Here is a 19,122-nt window from a genome sequence, read left to right as displayed (position 1 = left end):
ATAACTTATACTGAAAATGTTACCGAAACTACACGTCATGGGATGTGACGTTCGTAGTAACTTTCGAAAAGTCATAAATGAACCGTCAATCAACATCAGTGACCTTAAGACACTTTTTAATGAGTCTCAAATAAAAATATTCATCGATATAAAAGAAATTACAGAAAAATTTAAAGCAGAAATTAACCAAACGACGAAATCTGAAAACGTAAGACGTAATTTTGAACACGCAGTTAACATGACAGCGCCAAGATCTTCGGTTTCTAATTACAAATTAAACGGTTCACTAAATTACAAAAAAAATCACGAAGCCCGTATTAATAATTTAAGAATTTTTAATGTCGATTCTCAATTTTTTATTCCGTTGTATAAAAATCTTGATAAATTAACTTATATTTAAGTTTACGTAAACACATTTAAAACGTGATTTTTTTTAAAAAATTAGCTCTTACTTACGCGTATTTTAGAAGTATTTTAAAACACTCTGACCCCAAAAACAGGGAAAACGTGGGCCAGTCTCAAATCCACTAAAAAATAAACCGAAATACACAGGGCCTGTGGGTTATAAGCGGGAAACAAATGAACGAGGGATAACGTAATAAATGCAACAGAACTTCTATGGTATATCACTTTTCGTAAAATATATTTGTTACCAGAAAAAGATTTTTACGTAAAAAAAAATTAATCTTCACATAAAATATTTGCTTATGCAAAGGAATAATTATTGTTAAGTGTGTTATTAATAATTACCGAACGTAGAAGAATCTGAAATCTCAATGACTGAAAGGTTTACAGGGAGTTAACGCGATTTCAGTATTTTAATTCTATGTATCACGTGATTTCGACAAACAGCTACCAAAACCAGGAAAGGGACGTTCCTCGTGGAGGGTTCGTGAGTTTTAGATTTACATAATTTTACACGAAGTTTCTTCCTTCGTACTTTTAACTTATAATGAACTATTTAGCGCGTATTTTGTTACGTTCTGAGAGACGAGGTTTCGTGAATTTCAAAGAATAATCAAATTTTCACCACCAATAATCACGGATAATAAAATAACTCCGCTAATTTCCTCTATGTTTTCAAAACTTATGATTTATCTTCAGTAATAAGGGGTTACATACGTGAGAAAAATACGTAACTTACTTCACATTTGTTGATGACTAGAAATATAAATCAAAAATTTTCATTCCCATATCTCAACGTAAACTTTCTAACTCCTTGTCTGTAAGTACGACAAACAGTAACTTAATTCTATAATCATAAAGTTTAATGACGTCTTTGTTTAATGACAAAGCAAACTTATTGTTAATATTATCGCATTTAATTAGGATTATCAACGAGATGATGCTTCAACCGAGAAATCAAACGCGGATATTTTAACGCGTGAGGTTTTCAGAAACAAAAATTTCATCGCAAATTCACGCCCTAATACGAGGTTAACAGAAACGACGTTTAGAAACTAATTTACATAAAACATTTGTAAATTATATTTACGAAGCCAATCGAACGATTATCGTATCTTATAACAGTTATGCATCAAATACGCGTTGCTTCGACTAATACAAGTCGAATCGAGCTGTAAAAATTTATAAAATTTATTGATTATTTAACGACGCTTCTAGGAACTCAGACTACAGCTTATGAAAGTATGATTCACGAATTAAAAAATTATGAAGATGTGGAAAGAAACGGTCGTGGCCTAATTTAAGGTCCTATTCCGGTATTTGCGTGGAGGGCCTTCGGAAAAACTATAAATCTCAGTCGGAATAGCTGATATCTGAGTTCATGATAACAGAATACAAGGTCTACTATGATTTTATCGCAAGTTATTATTAATTATGCTATAAAATTGCTAATTTCTATTTTTATCGTGTTTATTATGATCTAAGGGAGATAAAGAATTTGGTACAGACTTCGTTGTTGTTAAAAACACAGGTTTTAATTTTAAATATTAAAATAAATACCCTGATAGAATGAGAAGCCTACACGGTGTACAAAAAATTATAATCAAAACAATTATCAATAAAACTACGTTCTTCCAGTCATAGGGATGTCTCTGGTTATAGTATTCCCCCTTCCCACGAAGACACGCAATCCCGACAAAGATATTTCGTAGATTTCCTCAGTTACTCCTGAAAATTATGGGGAAGTGCCCACACGTAAGCCAAGACATTCTTACAAATTCATTGCGATGATGGAGTCTCTAAATAAATTAAGAAAAAAATACTTATAGAATGTAATGAGTCACATTAAGAGTTCAAAGAGGTGCAAATCGATATATGGATCGTTGCTAATAAAATAGCATAGTTGTTAAGTTATCGCTGACTGCCTGGTGTATTAGAACGTATCAGAACCGATTCAAGGCGCTTTGTCCGATAACGCGAGAGGTTTCCGAACGCTGACGTACGTACAATTCGAAGTTAGAGACGGAAAATTCTTCTCGACAGCGAAGTGAAGTTCGTCTGACTTCTTAAGACCACTCTAAGGGATATCTGTTAACATTTGTCTTTATCACATTGCCGAAATGAACCGAATTTATGATTTTAAGCAATTCTTTTAACGTTACAAAAGTTTAAGCTGTGTTAATATGTTAATCGAGATGTAACTTTTTTTTAGAAATTTCGAACATCACAAAACAGAAGACGATAAAATTATGTTACACTACAGGAGAACGCAATTTTATATTAATTTTAGAACATTCAAATTGTTATGGCGTATTACATCGTGCGAACTCAAATATTGTGCGCAAATATTTATGTAATATATCGTATAAATCTTAAAATTAAAAGCTTAGAAACGCAAAGGGAACATTAAAATTAACAGTTGAGTACAAGAACGAGTCTAAACCTGTACTTTACGCTTCGACGTTAAGAGTCCGGGCGGCTAATACGAACGCGTAGCGTTAGAAAAAAATTAGAATCAGGTGTAAACGAATATAGAAGTGGGATTCATCGATTAAACACAAGTTAGTTGCCAGTTTTCACAAATTTCTTCATGAAAAATAACGAAAACATGTTCCTCAAGGCATACGAAGCGAGATTTTACTATTCGGAACGTAAAAGCGAGCTGAAACTAACGTGTACTCCTAGGAGTGATCAATATTTTAACTATGATTCGTGTTTTACATAAGATAAAAGCATCCAGTGAAAGGAAAAACATTCATTCAAAACGTTAATACGAAATGTGTTAACTCTACAATGTTTTATATCCAAGATACTGAATTTAATTGTTATTTTTAAATAAATTAAGACTTGTCAGACGTTCTAGTGTGTTATTTAAGATTAAATCCCAGTTTAATGAAATAAAGTGTTATTCGCAAAATAAACACTTTTTTTAATACCTTACGTGAAACGATCACCATCAAAATGACGAATCTGCAAGTTAACTCGACTCGACCCTAGAATATCATAACTTGTGAATTGTCGTCTGCACCAAAACACCAAACAACTTCCACCTGCAACCATAAAACAATGGTCTTAATCCTCCACTCTCTGTCTCTGACAGAAAACCTCAGCAGACAACAATTGTAATTTAACGGTAAAATTCTTTTTTAAAAAAAAATATATATACCGACTTCGACAACAATGATATTTTCCGTGGATATTCTCATAGACACGAAGATCTTTAACCCGTGATAACAGCACAGACACAAAGGTAAACGAAGTCGATGGCATTTACCCCAGCCTGACAATGACACAGATAAAAACAGAAAAATACTTGGCCACGTAAAGCTAAAGAATTCCTTAATAACATCTTACGTACATTTCATGACTGTCAAATTGGTACGCGTGGATTATGACGTCATTGACAGTAAACAAATGCGATCCTATAAGCGAAGTTTTTGTTTTAATCTATAAACACTAAAAGCTGATTACGAAGAAACAGGAATATTAGTTCCATCACATCACGTTCTGTTACATAAGTAACAACTAACAGTGCTTTATACGTCAACAATGGATCAATAAAATTACGTAAGCGATGATATTACCGGAAAGGCACGTCCTACAAGTGACCGGACGTGTTCCTAAAAGTCTCAAGTTACAGACCGGCAAACCTTCCGACTTACATGTGATATTCTAAATGACATTCAGCGAGTTAATTTACTCACGTTGATCGATACAAAGTCCTGAGTTGGCAACAATGCGTCAAAAATCTTCAAAGTACAAAACAAACAAAGAATATTTGACAAGGCAGCACAGGGAGGAGTTCTGGGTTCATGTCCTTCCAACATGTGGGGGGTCACACACTAAGACTCGTCCTTAGAGGTCGGAAGATATGACGTCAGAGGAACGGAGACTAATCGGAGAAGTCCCTCCCCTCCACTTCTTCAACCCCCTCCTACTCCACAACTCGACCCCCCCCTCCCCACACACGGTCCTTGCCAGTCCGAGAAAAGTCCGGAAGCCGGACCAAAGGTCTGTCTATCCATCTGACGATTTTCAAAGGTGAATCAGCGACTGACAGACAGACAGACTGGGGAAAGAGAGAGATAGAGGACGGAGGTTAAAACTTTTACCTGCACTGGCCTCCAACGCGGCTCCAACATACTCCTATTCCCCTGACCGGAGCCTGACAGCAGCGCCTTACGGAATGTGTAGTCGGTGGCGCCAGCGAAGTGGAGTGTCGAATTGAAAGCTGCTGATTCTCTTGCCTGAGAGAATTCCCGACTGCTTCTGATTTCGTGGAGCCTGCCTGTCTTGCGAACTTGCCAGTGTAGTGGCAGATACACCGGCGCGTTCTACACCACGCGGGCCGCCAGTCTCCGCTCTCGGCACACGTCGGTAGTAATCGGCAATGTTCGGGCCCCGAGCTACATGACTGACCGTTCGACTACCAGAGCCACAACAAAACACACACGCACACAAGCAGTCACGCTGTCCTCCTCTACGTCTTCTGAAGCACTCTTCTAACCTCAACTCCCAGTCCAGCGCGCGTTCTATCGGACTACGAGAGATTCAACACTTCATTTTCACCACCGGAGAGAGAATCCAGCTCACTGATTGACACATCTAGAATAATCATAAGCCAAATAACAGCAGGACAAACGCCACGTTCACGCTACTCGACCATCTGCTTGCCTCGTCTGGCGAGTATCAGCGAGCGAGGGAGAGAAATGGTTGGCATGTAAGCAAGCGGGAAGGGTACGGACCCCCTGTCCCCCCCCCCCTTCCCCATACCCGACCAACACTTGTTTACTCGGTTTGCGCTGATCAATACGGGCTCGCTGTTTGCTATCAGACAGAAACATACATGCTTATCGAGCAACGTAGCTGGGGAAAATAAATAGGTCCCGGCCTTCCCTTCCCTTCCTCATCTTTCTCTCTCTGTCTACGGCCCGGAGTCGGCCTCAACCTCCTCTTAAACAAACCGTATTATTATACCCTCCCGCCTTCGTCCCCCCCATCCGGACCCCTGATGCTTCGCATCGCCAATACAGAGATGTGCTTCTGACAGCTCTGCCATTTTTCTTGGCATTCGTGTACCCAGACAATGCAGGCAAGGTTAATTAATTATACTATCTAAACTGGTGGGAATAGTAAAGTTTTCAAAACTTTATTTACGTCTTCAATTTATTTTCGCTTCTGAGATGTCTTAAGTATTACCGCTAAAGTCTTTCTATATAATCTTCATTAAAATTATTATTTATATATTATTATATCACAATATGACGCAACTTTACCACCTCAAAAATTATTATTATTGAATTATATTACTTAGGTATATTTAGTTAATTTACTTGTTAATTATTTTGTAATAAATTACACTGTACATTTATATATATAGTTTATTGTTTGTTTGTTTTTGTATTGTAATGTTTGTATTGTTAGTGCTTGGCTGTTATAGGCGTTTTTGGCTGTTGTTAAGCTCTTTAATAAATTAATTTAATTATTATTATAATTATTATTGAGTTGAATTATATTACTTAGGTATCGTATTTAGCCAATTTATTTGTGAAACATTATTCAATAAATGAATTGAATTATTACTATAATTATTATTGAGTTGAATTATATTACTTAGGTATCGTATTTAGCCAATTTATTTGTGAAACATTATTCAATAAATGAATTGAATTATTATTATAATTATTATTCAGTTGAATTATATTACTTAGGTATCGTATTTAGCCAATTTATTTGTGAAACATTATTCAATAAATGAATTGAATTATTATTATAATTATTATTCAGTTGAATTATATTACTTAGGTATCGTATTTAGCCAATTTATTTGTGAAACATTATTCAATAAATGAATTGAATTATTATTATAATTATTATTCAGTTGAATTATATTACTTAGGTATCGTATTTAGCCAATTTATTTGTGAAACATTATTCAATAAATGAATTGAATTATTAATTTTCTTCTGACCTCGACGAATATTTCTGAACATATTTGCCACGACATTTGTCCCCAGTTTATTTTAAATTAGTTAACAAAAAATAAAAAAAAAAACAGAAAGTCTTCTCATCGGAATATCACTCGTACAATCCAAAGTTTCGGAGACTTTCTCTGACATCAGGGTCGAAGTTGACTGAAACATTCTCCGAAACGTCAGACTAAATCTGAACTTAACATAAAAATAATCTAAGAAAATCTGTAGAAGTTAAACTGGAAACCAAACACAGATGACTGGATAATTTTCACACTTGGGCTGTGACAACAAAAGTGCTGAATAAGCTTTCGCTGCATTTCGACAGAACAGAATCCTAAATATACCTAACAGTTAATTGCAAACGTCAAGACTCAGGTGTACGAAATTTTGAATGACATAACACATTTCTCGTTGTCTTCCTACACAAGTGCCTCGAAGCTTCGCAAACAAGGACTTGGACAAATATATTCGTTCACCTCTCTACCCTGCAGAATAAGAAATCAGAGGTAAAATGGGACAAGGAGGAAGAATAATGTGGCTGAAATTAAAGGAATATGAAGAGAAGTTAAGGACGAAGACAGAATAAATGAAAGTAGTACGAATGAAGGTCCACTTAACCCCTTGAAAGTAAGAAAGTCGAAATTATATTTAAGAAATCAGTCCGTACCGCGAAGAAAACACATCTCTTTACCATTACAAAGTTTAACTGGTTGACGCTGTTTAAGGAAATAATCGATGTTTACAGTGAGAATCATACGAAATGAAGACTTATCGATTACTGAAGCAGTCTTTCTACGAAGTGAGGATTTGAAGTGTGACTTGAGACAACGCGAAACACGAATCAGTTTAAAATCGGCCCAGATATTTAAATGAAGAATTATAACGGTAACTCACATGACACAGATTACGTAGTTCCCCCTTTGAATGTCGTCCAACAGCTAATTTTTTGTGTGGACACTCTGGAAGAACCTGTTTTTCGAAACTTGGACGTGGAACTTTGACAAGACCTTCGGTGGTGTTCTGAGTGCCCCTAACAGATAGTCGAAAATTTACCTACCAGGGTTCCACGGTAATTTCACACATCCTGTGTCAATAAATTTTTCCACAGTTCTCCAAATGGTCGCAGAGCCTTTAAAAATCCCTGTAGATTACTGAATAATTCTGTGTTTTCAAATTGTGACGTGCGTAAATATAGAAATATTGGAGTGTGACTGAGTCAACGAGGCACGGATGGATCATGGATGCTTACAAGCTACAGGACACTTACTCATCACGTCCACAACTATCACAAATCCAGCTACCAACCTTGACAAATAATAACCATGCTTCATTCATGTTGTACAGTTGTAACTATGAGCCTGCTTCAGAGACATTTTAAAACACCCTGTACCTACGAGTAGACTTAATAACTTTTGCGACCATCCCAATATGCACACTTTGACCTGTCGAATTCTTCGATGCTGTTTGCTTGTTTATTCAACGACACTTCATTAACTACTTCAGTTACTTAGCATTAAGCAGAGTGATTATGAGTGACACTGTGGAAAACATGGTGAAGCAAGCGTTGTGGCCGATTTTAAAACTGTATGTCAATATCTGACTGGAGAGTGAAACATGGATTGTAAATAAACTACCACAGAGCCAATCTCCGGACCAAAGGACCTCCCGAGTGCTGTCATCGCTACGCTATGCTCCGTCCTCCAGTGCACCAATGAGCCGATATAAATCTGTCTCTCTCGGTAAAATTATTGACACCTTAAAGTCTATATTCCGGCTTGTCCGTGGAACTCAATGTAAGAATGGAATATGTACATCTGACGCTGAAGTTTTAAAAGGTTGCTATCTGTTAAATGATTATTTAAAATACGTAAATGACTCTACACATATGTGACTTGGGTCTTGCGTGTTGTCTCGTAGGCATGGTTTAAAATTACAAGGCAAACGTCTATATAATTCTGAGACGCATGCAGGTCCATTGAGATTATTTGACTTAATACACTGTCAAATTGACTTTTTACCTTGCGTGACTGTACGTGTGTGCACATGTGACTATAAAGACAACGGAGAATGACGTTTCCGACAAATTATGTTGTTAAAATTATAAATTATTTACCGTTCTTCAAGGTAGTTAAATACAATTTACGACGACCAGTGTACTTATCCCAGTTACAGGTACCTCGAATATGAAGTAGAAGGCGAAAATAACCGCCGAAACAAATATATTTTGAATAATCAGTTATACCGGGTGTGCCATTTAAAACGCAACGCAAAACCGATCACGAAATACGGCACAGAATTTAAATCAGAATCAGGTACCTTCTTACTCTCAAGTCAAGGTAATGTTAGTTACTAGTTTTCTATTCTTAGTATGTATTTTTCCCTTTGCTTTAATTCTTTGTACAAAGTGCAAACAGGAAAATAATCAAACTTGCACACACAACGAGTAATAAAAAATGTTTCAACACATAGAATGTTTGTAGCTAATTAATTTTCAGTCTGCTTTTAGCGTCAATTTGATCGGTATATCACGCGTGACCTTGAAATATCCTTTCACTCCGTAACCTACTCAATACAGGACCGGCTGAGCTATGCAGGGAGAGTATTGATAAGAATTGGACTTAATTGGGTCCAGTGAGACCCGTATTTCGATTCAATAAGATCAGATCGATTCTTATCGAACTGATGAAGATATCAGCACAGTGTGACTTAAGTTCACATGTTTAATAAACAGGCAGTAATGTGTCTTTCAACCAGCTAAAAAAAAGTTGTCAGTGGAACCACGGTTTCGGAGAATTAGACGTAAATACGTCTATACGGAAAGGAAGTTTACATATTGGCTTTATTTTAAATATTTCCTTTATACATGCTTTACAATTGAGATAAGTTTGATTAACACATTGCTTAATCAACTTGAATTAGTTATGCTTAAGATGGGTCTGTGGTAGCTGAATGTAATGTAATGTAAAGTAATGTAATGTACTGTGGTTTCCAAGGTAACCATTGTTGTTTATTTGATGATAAACAGATGACGTTTCCCAGGTAACATAACAATGAAGTTAACTTTTTCGTTCCCTTTTTTTGTAACACTTTTTCGTATTTTTGCCGAATGACACTGACCCTAAAATATAGACGTATTTACGTCAAAAACAAAATTTGATTCCACTCGCAATCACAACCAGAAAATTCAACAACAAATAAAATATATTGCCATGTGCAAGGTTTGTTTTCAATATGACACCAGACTAATGTAGTAGATAAACTAGAATGTTTAGAACAGACAAAATAACACTGTAATCACTCTTACATTTCCTCTGCAAGAAAATCCTAGAGAAATCAAGAAATGGAGACCCCCCCCCCACGACCCCCTGTCTGTGGATTTGCATATCAAGTTGGCCCTGTCTCTCTTCTGCACTCACCAAAGGTAGCATTTCTCATCAAGTGAGCTCTTTAGCACTCCCCACCCCACCCCCCTCCAAACTCCCCTTGCATTTCATATTCAAGATGGAGTTTCAAGCTGAATCAACAAGGCAAGCATTCAAGAACAATGGACTACTGGAAAAACCAACATTATCATGTCAGACTGTTTTGGTGGACTGTTTCATTCAACGACAAATATTTAATTTTCGTAGCAACTACCATATATCTAACATAGCCACCGCGAGGTTTTGCGCAATGCTGTTTCTTGCTGGGCTGTGTGAGAGCTACACAATGCAGGGGGGCACACCTCCCCCCACCTCCCCCCCATCTCTTCGGCACCCATATGGGGCGTTCATCATCGTCCTCACTCACAACAGTCCATCCAAGAACTCCTCACCTCCCAAACAGCATGCATTCGACGTTATTTTGTGAGTAAACAATGGCTTCCTGGAAATGTGGTCTGTGTCCACACCCTAGCATAAACACGGACCGAAAAAAACCATTACAAATAAACTGAGCGTTTAATGCAAATTCCAAACGTCTTCCTTGGGGTCTGTGTGTTTGGCGTTCGTCGTCTCGCTCTAAAGCCAAGAACATTCTTGTCTCTTCCTCAACTACAAACTCAACAACAACCTATTGATATCTGCAACAACGTCGCACATTACCAAATGTCGTCTTAAGAAATATTAACCGAACAGTTTCAAAAATTACACGAGGGGGCGTCTGTAACGTAAATATTTCTGTAATACGTAAAAATTATAAATTTAATAAAATTAAAACAAGTTTTTTTGATGGTGAATTATACCAAAGATACTTTTAGTTTCACAACAACAAAGAGATTTAAATGTTAATCGAGGCGTGTGTGTTCGGAACCAATCGATCTTGAAACACAGAGACACCGCGATGGACTGATCCCCCATCTAAGGAGACATATCAAAGGGGTTAATTATTTCTTAAGTAATTCTAAACTGATATTCGCCGGGGGTCTTAATACAAATAATTTTTTTTCAAAGTGTTAATTAAATAAAGCCAAAAAGCGAGGATAACTTGGATTTTATTTATTTATTTATTGTTCTGTCTGACGACAGGTCCATATGAACAGGATCCTTCCATCCTTTTCTCGGACTGGGACCTGTTCATATACGTTCTTGGCAGATGATCCAGAAGTGGTTTGCCATTGCCTTCTTCTGTGTGTGAATGGAGTAATTGTTGGGATGCCACGGAGGAAAACTCCGTGTTGCCTAGACCACGGCCTTGCCCAACACAAGTTATAAATTCGGGCACCGCCGGGAATCGAACCCGAGACCCCCAGGATTACAAGGCCAGCGTTCTAACCGCTAGATCACATTTAAAAATACACGTAACATTATTAGGGCAAACAATATTTTAATTTAACAAATGAAAATTTTGTAGTTGCAAGTCTTAAAACGTTAAAATCGCGTAAATTCTTTCGTGGTTCAGAGCTTATAAAATTTAACTAAACAATAGGATAATTTACTGTGGTATTAAAAATCGAAATGTTATAATAGTAAAAATGACTTGAAATTTGAACTATCTGAAAGTTAACAAACGTCTTTACATCGTTTTATTGTGAATAATGTAATACGAGGTAAGGCCTATTCGTACAGAGCCGAGATTCGAACCCCAGATAACATAAATTCTAACCTAACCTAACCTAGAATTTCGATAGAAAAACAAAGTTAATTTTCAACGTTATAATTATTATTGCGTATCCTTTCCTCGCTGCATTACACAAGAGAGAGTTAAAACCAAACACAATTTTGACGAATTTTAACTGATTTTGTCTGATCGCGGAAGTTTCTATTCATTGCATCGGAACCGAATCGACCAGTCAAACCTTCAAAAATAAATTATACGTTCCACCGCAAACTCAGACAACTCCAACTGAGAACATCGCGGTACGATATATAATTCTTCTCGTTGTATTTTTAGCCGCTGCTAGCAATGGATGAGACAGAGCGCGCTCTCAGACAGACAGACAGACAGACAGACTGCACGAAAGATCTCATTATCGTCGACAACTAGCCAAATATTTTGTTTGGGTAGAATTATTTAGCCGAGTGTTTATTCAATCTGAAACACTCCCCGGAAAATGTGAAATTATTGCACGGAATTTTCGAAGTTCTGGTTACGGAGTGAGGCAGACAGACAGACAGAGAGAGAGAGAGATGCCTGCAAGGGGTGGAAATGATGTTGAGGCAAAAGACAGGAAGTGAAGGGAAACTCAGAAAGATTGTGTAGGTTGAAAAGGCTGAGAGAAAAACGTGGCTCACGAGAAATGCCACTTATAATAAAAATATAAAGAGTTACATTAAATGTTTTCTTGTGGGTGTCAGGCAAAGCAAAGGCTTAATAAGAGTAGAAGACAGAGACATCTCTCGTTCAAACACACACACACAAAGCAACTAAACTGCGAGCTAAATCAAGGGTAAACTCAGATAAACATAAACGGAGATACATATGTCGCTTTTGCGCAAACATTCGGGTGAGTTTGCATTTCGTGTAAAGATAAAATCTGTCCTGCTACACTCCACTGAGGCGCTTGGGAGAAGGGGATAGTATAGTTCCTACTCGTTCTTGACCTAGGTACTACATGGGGTGAGTGGTCAGCGTCGGGACCCTGGAATACGACAGAACCTATTGGATAAAATGTATCTGTATCCACGTACATCGAGCGAGAATTTGTTAGCCAGATACTTTAAGCTTACACTCGCAATCAATGTGTTGTGTTCGAGGGCACGGAGTACTAAACAACTAAGAAAAGGAAGACTTTAAATTTTGCTTTTCTTAAGTGTTAGCCGGGTATAACACGGTTAACATGAAAGCTACGTTCCCACTGTAAAAATGTTATGAATTATTATTTTTATTAATGTTGAGGAAACTTATTTTTAAAGGTATTTATGTCATACGACGCAATGTAACCGCGTTTATAATTGTTCACTGAAGAATTTTATTATATTCTTCATAAGGTTATCGGTGCAAAATATTTACCGAAATTATATTATTATTATAATACATTTCTTAAGTCTACATTAAGTATCCCTAGTTCACGCTTTGTTATTACTGACTGTACGAAATTTGAAAGTACGAGGTTTAGGTGACCCACAACTCCATGACACACATACCACATTTCGTAAAAATCGGTCAGCTGGTTCAGAGGTTTACCACGTAGACGTGACTGTTATCTTGAATGTTTACTTGGTATTTGCGTCGGCACAAAACTGAGCCCGTTTGCACTCACGCTGAACACACACAGGAAGGTTTATGTAGGTCTATGTCAGGGTTCATCAAACTGTGGCCCACGGACAGCATGTGGCCCGTGGAACCTATTCGAATAGCCCTTATGTCAAATTGATTTTATTGAGAAATGAGTTCATTATTTGGTACACCTTGTGTCGAAAACATATGAAAACCCATCAAAATTTTAGAAATACTACGTTCAGTTACCTCAAAGTTGTGTGTCACCGCTCGTAATAATATAAGAATGGTATGTTTTATTTTAGATTTACTTTTATTTTATATTATTTTTATTTATATATTTTACTGCTACTTTCTAGCTATAATTTATATATTTTGCATTTTATTCTCTAAAATTCTTTTATAAATTCTTTCAAATTCTTTAGTGTTTCTTTCAATCTTCTACTTACAGACCGATATGTACATCTGATAAAAATTAAGAAAAGACAACACCTCGCCCAAAATTGAAAAACAAATGGCATGAAACATCACCAAATGGAATCATATCTGAGTTTTAAGTTCGTAAATATTTTACACCTGATGATGGTTTTATAAAAACTGAAACATGTTGTGTAAAAGATGTTCCAAAATGTAAATCAATCAATCGATATGTAACATCAATGATAATTTATTATCTTAATTATAAGAAATTTTAAAATATTGTGATAAGACGGATTAAAATAAATAATTGTTAGAATATAAGAATATTTTATTATTTCAAATGTTCTAGCAACTTTGGGGGGGGAGATAGCAAATATAATGGCATTTCAAAATTTATAAGGTAAGATAGGTTAAATTTTATTGTGAATTTTAGTTTTTGTGTTAGTTTAGCTGATAATATTTGAATTCTCCTACACTCAGAGCACATTATACCTTCTAATGTGACCCGCCTTCCTAAAAATTTTATTATCCGTGGTCTACGTCATTAATATGAATCTTCCAGCAACGGGTGCGGTCTTCAGAGATGAGTGAATCATAAAATACTCTTTGTATTAGCACAGAGAGTAAACGTTGTAAATCTTAATACGACAGCGTCCAATGTTGAGCAGTTCTGTTTATTTCCAATATTTTGAGAGTCATTCTTTCAGCAGAATTTTCTTTGTTGTATTCTATTGAACGATGCTAGTTCATAACTGGTTTTGTTGGACGTCAAACAATGCGACGAACGAGAAACCAGAATTATAAATGTTATGTCCTATTTAAATGCAACTAGGAAAACTTCTAAATTAGATTCTCAAACAACACATGTGCATAAGTCAAACAGATTGACAATGTCACATTGACCTTGGCAATAAAATATTCAAAACGTAACACAATATCACGCTGTATGTTAATGTGTGTTTATATTTCTAAAAAAAAAAAATTCGACTTACACTAAATAACATTTCTTCTAATATTCTAATTCATTTCAAATTCCGGTGTTCCAGTACAATAACACTTTAATTTTACCCCGAATTATTTTCAAAGCAATTCCACGTTTGATATTTGATATTACGCATAACATTTAAACCCCAGACGTAACGATGCTTTAAAAAAAATAATTCAATAAGTTAATTGTGGGATTACATCAAAATATTTCAAAATAATTCACCATCTGTGCTACCCAGGATTCATCTCACCTCAACGACAAATCCGGTTTTTTTAAAAAATTAACTACTTTTCTTACTGTGGAATGGACATCCCTTGAGTTTGCACCATTACATATAATAACATAATTATCCTCTAAAGAACTATGTTATTCGTACAAAACGCAAAGCAACGACTTAACTTTAAGTATAAAATTACGCGTAAGGCCACACACACTGATTCTAACAGAGGGGGTACAGATATTTATTCGTTCCACACAGCATCTGAGACACACGTCTTATTTCGTAGGCCCCAAAGGCGTGCTAATTCGACGTGTGCCAAATCCTACCACCTCCCAGTCTAAACTTCAGCTCCTTAAAACAAAAAGGACTTCCATAAAGTCGTGTTCCCACAGACTCCGTCTTTATTTGCTACAGTTCCTTTAATCCATATTTTAGTCAATTCGAGACTTCTAAAGTCCCCTCCCATCCCACACCTGAAGAAGCTACAGGCAACAAAGAATGGTCTCTGTTCCTTCCAGCACTATATTTGCAGGGTGAGTTATGTGACCCTCGCTAATTCTGATACCAATTGCCCCGTGGAGATGGCGTAATACATAATGGGGGCGTGGAGTAACGAACCCCAGAGTTCTCGTCAAACTGGAATAGGATGAGACGAGCTTTACTCGTTGTAATCAAGCGATGGGCCAAAACCAGAAGGGCAGAGGAAGGATTTGCAGAGACTTGTTCCTCAGTGTTACATGCATGCATACCAACTAACCCCTCTTAAATCCCCTAGATTCTGTAGAACAGGTTGATACTGTCACCAGCTCCTTCCTTACACTTCCTCTCGGAGTCGTCATTAAATATAAAGACAGGGGATCTGTGCCCTGTCGACTTGAAGCTTACACTTTCGAGAGATTCTAGAGGAATATAATTGTTAACCTTTTCCTAACGAATCCCTTACTGCGATTTTGAAACAACCGGCCCGTTATACCTCCTACTTCAAGGCGTCCGGTTTATGACGTATCACACTTATATTCAACACGGAAATTTATTTTACTACGTGTGAAGATGATGTGATAAATGTGTACGAGATTTTAGTAGGGAAACCCGAAGACAAGAGATCACTCGGGAGAGACTTAGGCGTAGACGATAGGATAATATTAAAAATATCGTTTATGAAATAGTATATGGGAGCGTAGATTGGATTAATCTGGCTCAAGATAGATATAAAAATCGCAATGTTATAAACACAAGAATATAAATTCGGTTTCTAGAGAACGAGAAGCAAGTATGAACTTCTCAAAGTGGCCTTTGCTTCATGGAGTTAGTTATTAATATTCTATAAAATATGTATAATTAATTTCTCACGCTATTTCTTTAAGTCTACAAAATTATCTCTTCCCTTCAGTATTCACTTCAAGAATTTTGTATGCATTTCTTATCTTATCGATGCCTGCTACACACACTGACATTTTATTTTATTTTATTAATTTTCTCCACTCACCTGTCTCTCCCTAGATCCAAATGACCTCCTCAACACCCTGTCCTCTTACACCCCAAAACTCTACATGTTATTTTCTTAATGTGAGACATCATTTTTCACAACCATACAAAAGAAGAGGTCAAATTATTTTGTGTATTTCAATACTCAACTTTATATACAGCAGATTAGAAGGCAAACGATTAAGAACCTAACCTAACCTAACCTAACCTATCCTAACCTAACCTAACCAAAGAAAACACATTAAACAGTTAAAACAAACACGAAACAATTTCAAAACTATATCGACTTTCGAATCGATATGTAATTCGAGTAGATTTACTATCGAAATCTTAGACTGGGAAGAAAGTCTTTTTTTTTGCAAGAAATTTCTTTGTTGATTCTAGTCTATGACGTAATAAAAAATCAAAATTACCGTTTTACTAAATTCATATGTAACCTTATAATAATATATATTGTCACATTGATTTTTTTGGTAGAGACACGTCATTTAATTTACAACTCTGACAATACAGAAGTTAAACGTCGGGTTAATTAATAAAGAATAATATAGGCTTACATAAATTATGTTCTCGAAAGTCGGATTCATTTTTTTTTTTTTCAAGAGCCATCATACTCCGGACATGAGGGAACTACTTTTCTTCCTGGTACCCCTTACACAAGCGCTTAGATCCTCTTCAACATTACATGGACTTTTTCCCTTCGTTTGAACTAGAAGCGGAAATTCTATTGTCCTCAAGGTTTGCAAAAGAAAAAGTTACCAAAACGCCGTTAAAACATTCCATATAGGTTCAACTCCCACCCTTTTATGATGTTGAGCATACAGGAAAACATCGTTTGTTTTATAGATGATGTAGAAATATTTATAACTGGTGATAAAAGGTGTCACATCTATTTCAAAGTTTGGCAGGACAATGCTGCTAGTTTCTTACAGAGACAGAGAGAGAGAGAGAGAGAGAGAGAGAGAGAGACTGTGGAAAATGCCTTAGATTCTACACGGCGAGCGGCTTCCAAGAGTTCTTTTAACCGTACTGGGGGTGGCAGGACATTCTAGCTCAACCTTACCCCTACTCTGATGAAATCGTGAGGGGTCGAATAGTGAACGGGGGTAAAAGCGGAGAGTAGCTATCGGCGAGCACCCTAAAAAAAAAAAACCTCACCCATATTTGGCCACAACTTTTATGTTTCCTTTATAATCTCCGAACTCATTCATTCCTTCCATAAGTGGAAGAACGAAGGCGAATTGACACAAACAGTATAACAGAGTCGTGTGAGCGGTTAGGAACAATCTAGAACACGGACAGTCGTCATAACAACCTGTTAATAAGACGCGTGTATCCAGAAACGTCTTTTCCCCACTGACGTATACGCTGACTGATCTGCCATCGATTAACCAACGCGGTTAAGTTTAATTTAGATATGGCTGTCTTCTGGGTTGTTGATAGGTTTACCAACGTTTCGGAGGTCATTGCTACCTCCATCATCAGGTAGATAATGTGGGCATGTCTGAAACGTCGGTAAACGACTCAACAATCCACCGCTGTGAAAACGTAAAATTTCACTAAGTATAAAAAAGGCTTTCAGGATAGATCTTGCTTCAAGCAAACAATTAATGTGGTTATATTTATTATTTTAATTGTTTATTATCTTACAGACCAAAATAGAGTATTATTTTGAAAATGGCATAAATGTAAAATATTAAAGTCTCAGATTAACCCTATACAGAAAAAATGTAGCTTTGAGTCGAGATTAAAAGCCAGTCTCCAGAGACTAAACTAATGGGATAAGATTTTAACATCCAATGCCTATATAAAAATTTCTACCCCTTGAACATCAAATCCGAGACACATCCCTTATCTGTATTTCCCATTAAATGTACGACACAAGGGTTTACTTAATTTGGAATAAACATGCCCCAGCAACCAGATAATCAAATTAATTTTATAATTCATTCAATTGTTTCCGTAGTGTCAGTAGTTTGTAGTATTGGCGAAGGAAGAGGAGGAATTACAGAACATGATGGGCAAGTTAGTGGAAACAGGTAGAGAGTATGGAATGGAAATCAACATTGAAAAATCAAAGGTAATGAGGATAGCACCGAGAGCAGAACCATTGAACGTTGTAATTGGAAACCAACAGCTGGAGAATGTGGAGCATTTCAAGTACTTGGGAAGCATAATCACGACGGACGCCCTATGCACCAAGGAGGTAAAAGCAAGGATAGCCATGGCCAAGGCAGCTTTCGTCAAGAAGAGGATACTTCTCACTAGCAAGTTGGGCTTGGAGATGAAGGAGAAACTAGTGAAGTGTTACGTATGGAGCAGAGACTTGGACACTCAGGAAGAAGGAACAGAAATACCTGGAGAGTTTCGAAATGTGGTGTTGGAGAAGAATAGAGAAGATCAGGTGGACGGATCGAGTGACCAACGAAGAAGTATTGAGGAGAGTCAACGAGCAAAGATTACACGAAGGAAAGCTAACTGGCTGGGACATATTATGAGAAGGAATGGGTTACTGAGTGATATCACCGAAGGCCAGGTTGAAGGAAAGCGAGGACTGGGAAGAAGATTGATACAGCTAACCGACGACCTTAAACAAGGAAAGAAGATGACGTTCCAGGAATTAAAGCGAGAAGCCGAGAATAGGGACAACTGGAGAGCTCTTTTTGGGCAGAGCAATGGACCTGTCGTAAGACAGAACACTTAATAATAAAGTGTCAGTAGATGGCACGCAATGTTTCCAAAGAATAACACGAAGTATGTAATACACCTCCCATAATGGTATTAATCTTATACTGAAAATACGAACTTCCTCTGATAAAGATTCTGAGATAACACATCCGTGGCCATAGCATCACTTCCGGTTCATGGTAGAGACTTGAATATTTTTTGTTCAACTGTCAGACATCTAACATTCTAACGATATTAAGTCAATACAAGGGCAAGACCTGAATGTTATCATGCATTTATCGATTTAAATGTGATCATGAAATCAT

At 36.8% G+C, this 19,122-nt stretch overlaps 1 protein-coding gene across 9 annotated transcripts in view; it reads right to left on the bottom strand.

Annotated features, from left to right (window-relative positions):
* FoxP (forkhead box transcription factor P) overlaps positions 1–19,122 on the bottom strand; it is a 475,517-nt gene that overhangs the window by 281,402 nt on the left and 174,993 nt on the right. The window contains exons 1-2 of one of the 9 annotated variants that reach the window (XM_087354651.1): positions 4,518–5,103; positions 3,342–3,455 (exon numbers count right to left, since the gene is read on the bottom strand). The exons of 7 other annotated variants lie outside the window; for them this stretch is intronic. In XM_087354651.1, coding sequence (XP_087210777.1) covers positions 3,342–3,362 — 21 coding nt within the window. In that variant the 5' untranslated portion in view covers positions 3,363–3,455; positions 4,518–5,103. Of the gene's footprint in view, positions 1–3,341; positions 3,456–4,517; positions 5,104–19,122 lie in introns of those variants that run through there. One more of the 9 variants, XM_087354650.1, reaches the window with a different exon arrangement.

This window comes from Zootermopsis nevadensis, unplaced genomic scaffold, assembly GCF_977971745.1.
Source record: "Zootermopsis nevadensis isolate Lab colony 2312 unplaced genomic scaffold, Znev_1.0 Znev_ptg000023l, whole genome shotgun sequence".
NCBI classification, from domain to species: domain Eukaryota; kingdom Metazoa; phylum Arthropoda; class Insecta; order Blattodea; family Termopsidae; genus Zootermopsis; species Zootermopsis nevadensis.
This window is presented reverse-complemented; position numbering and strand designations above follow the sequence as displayed.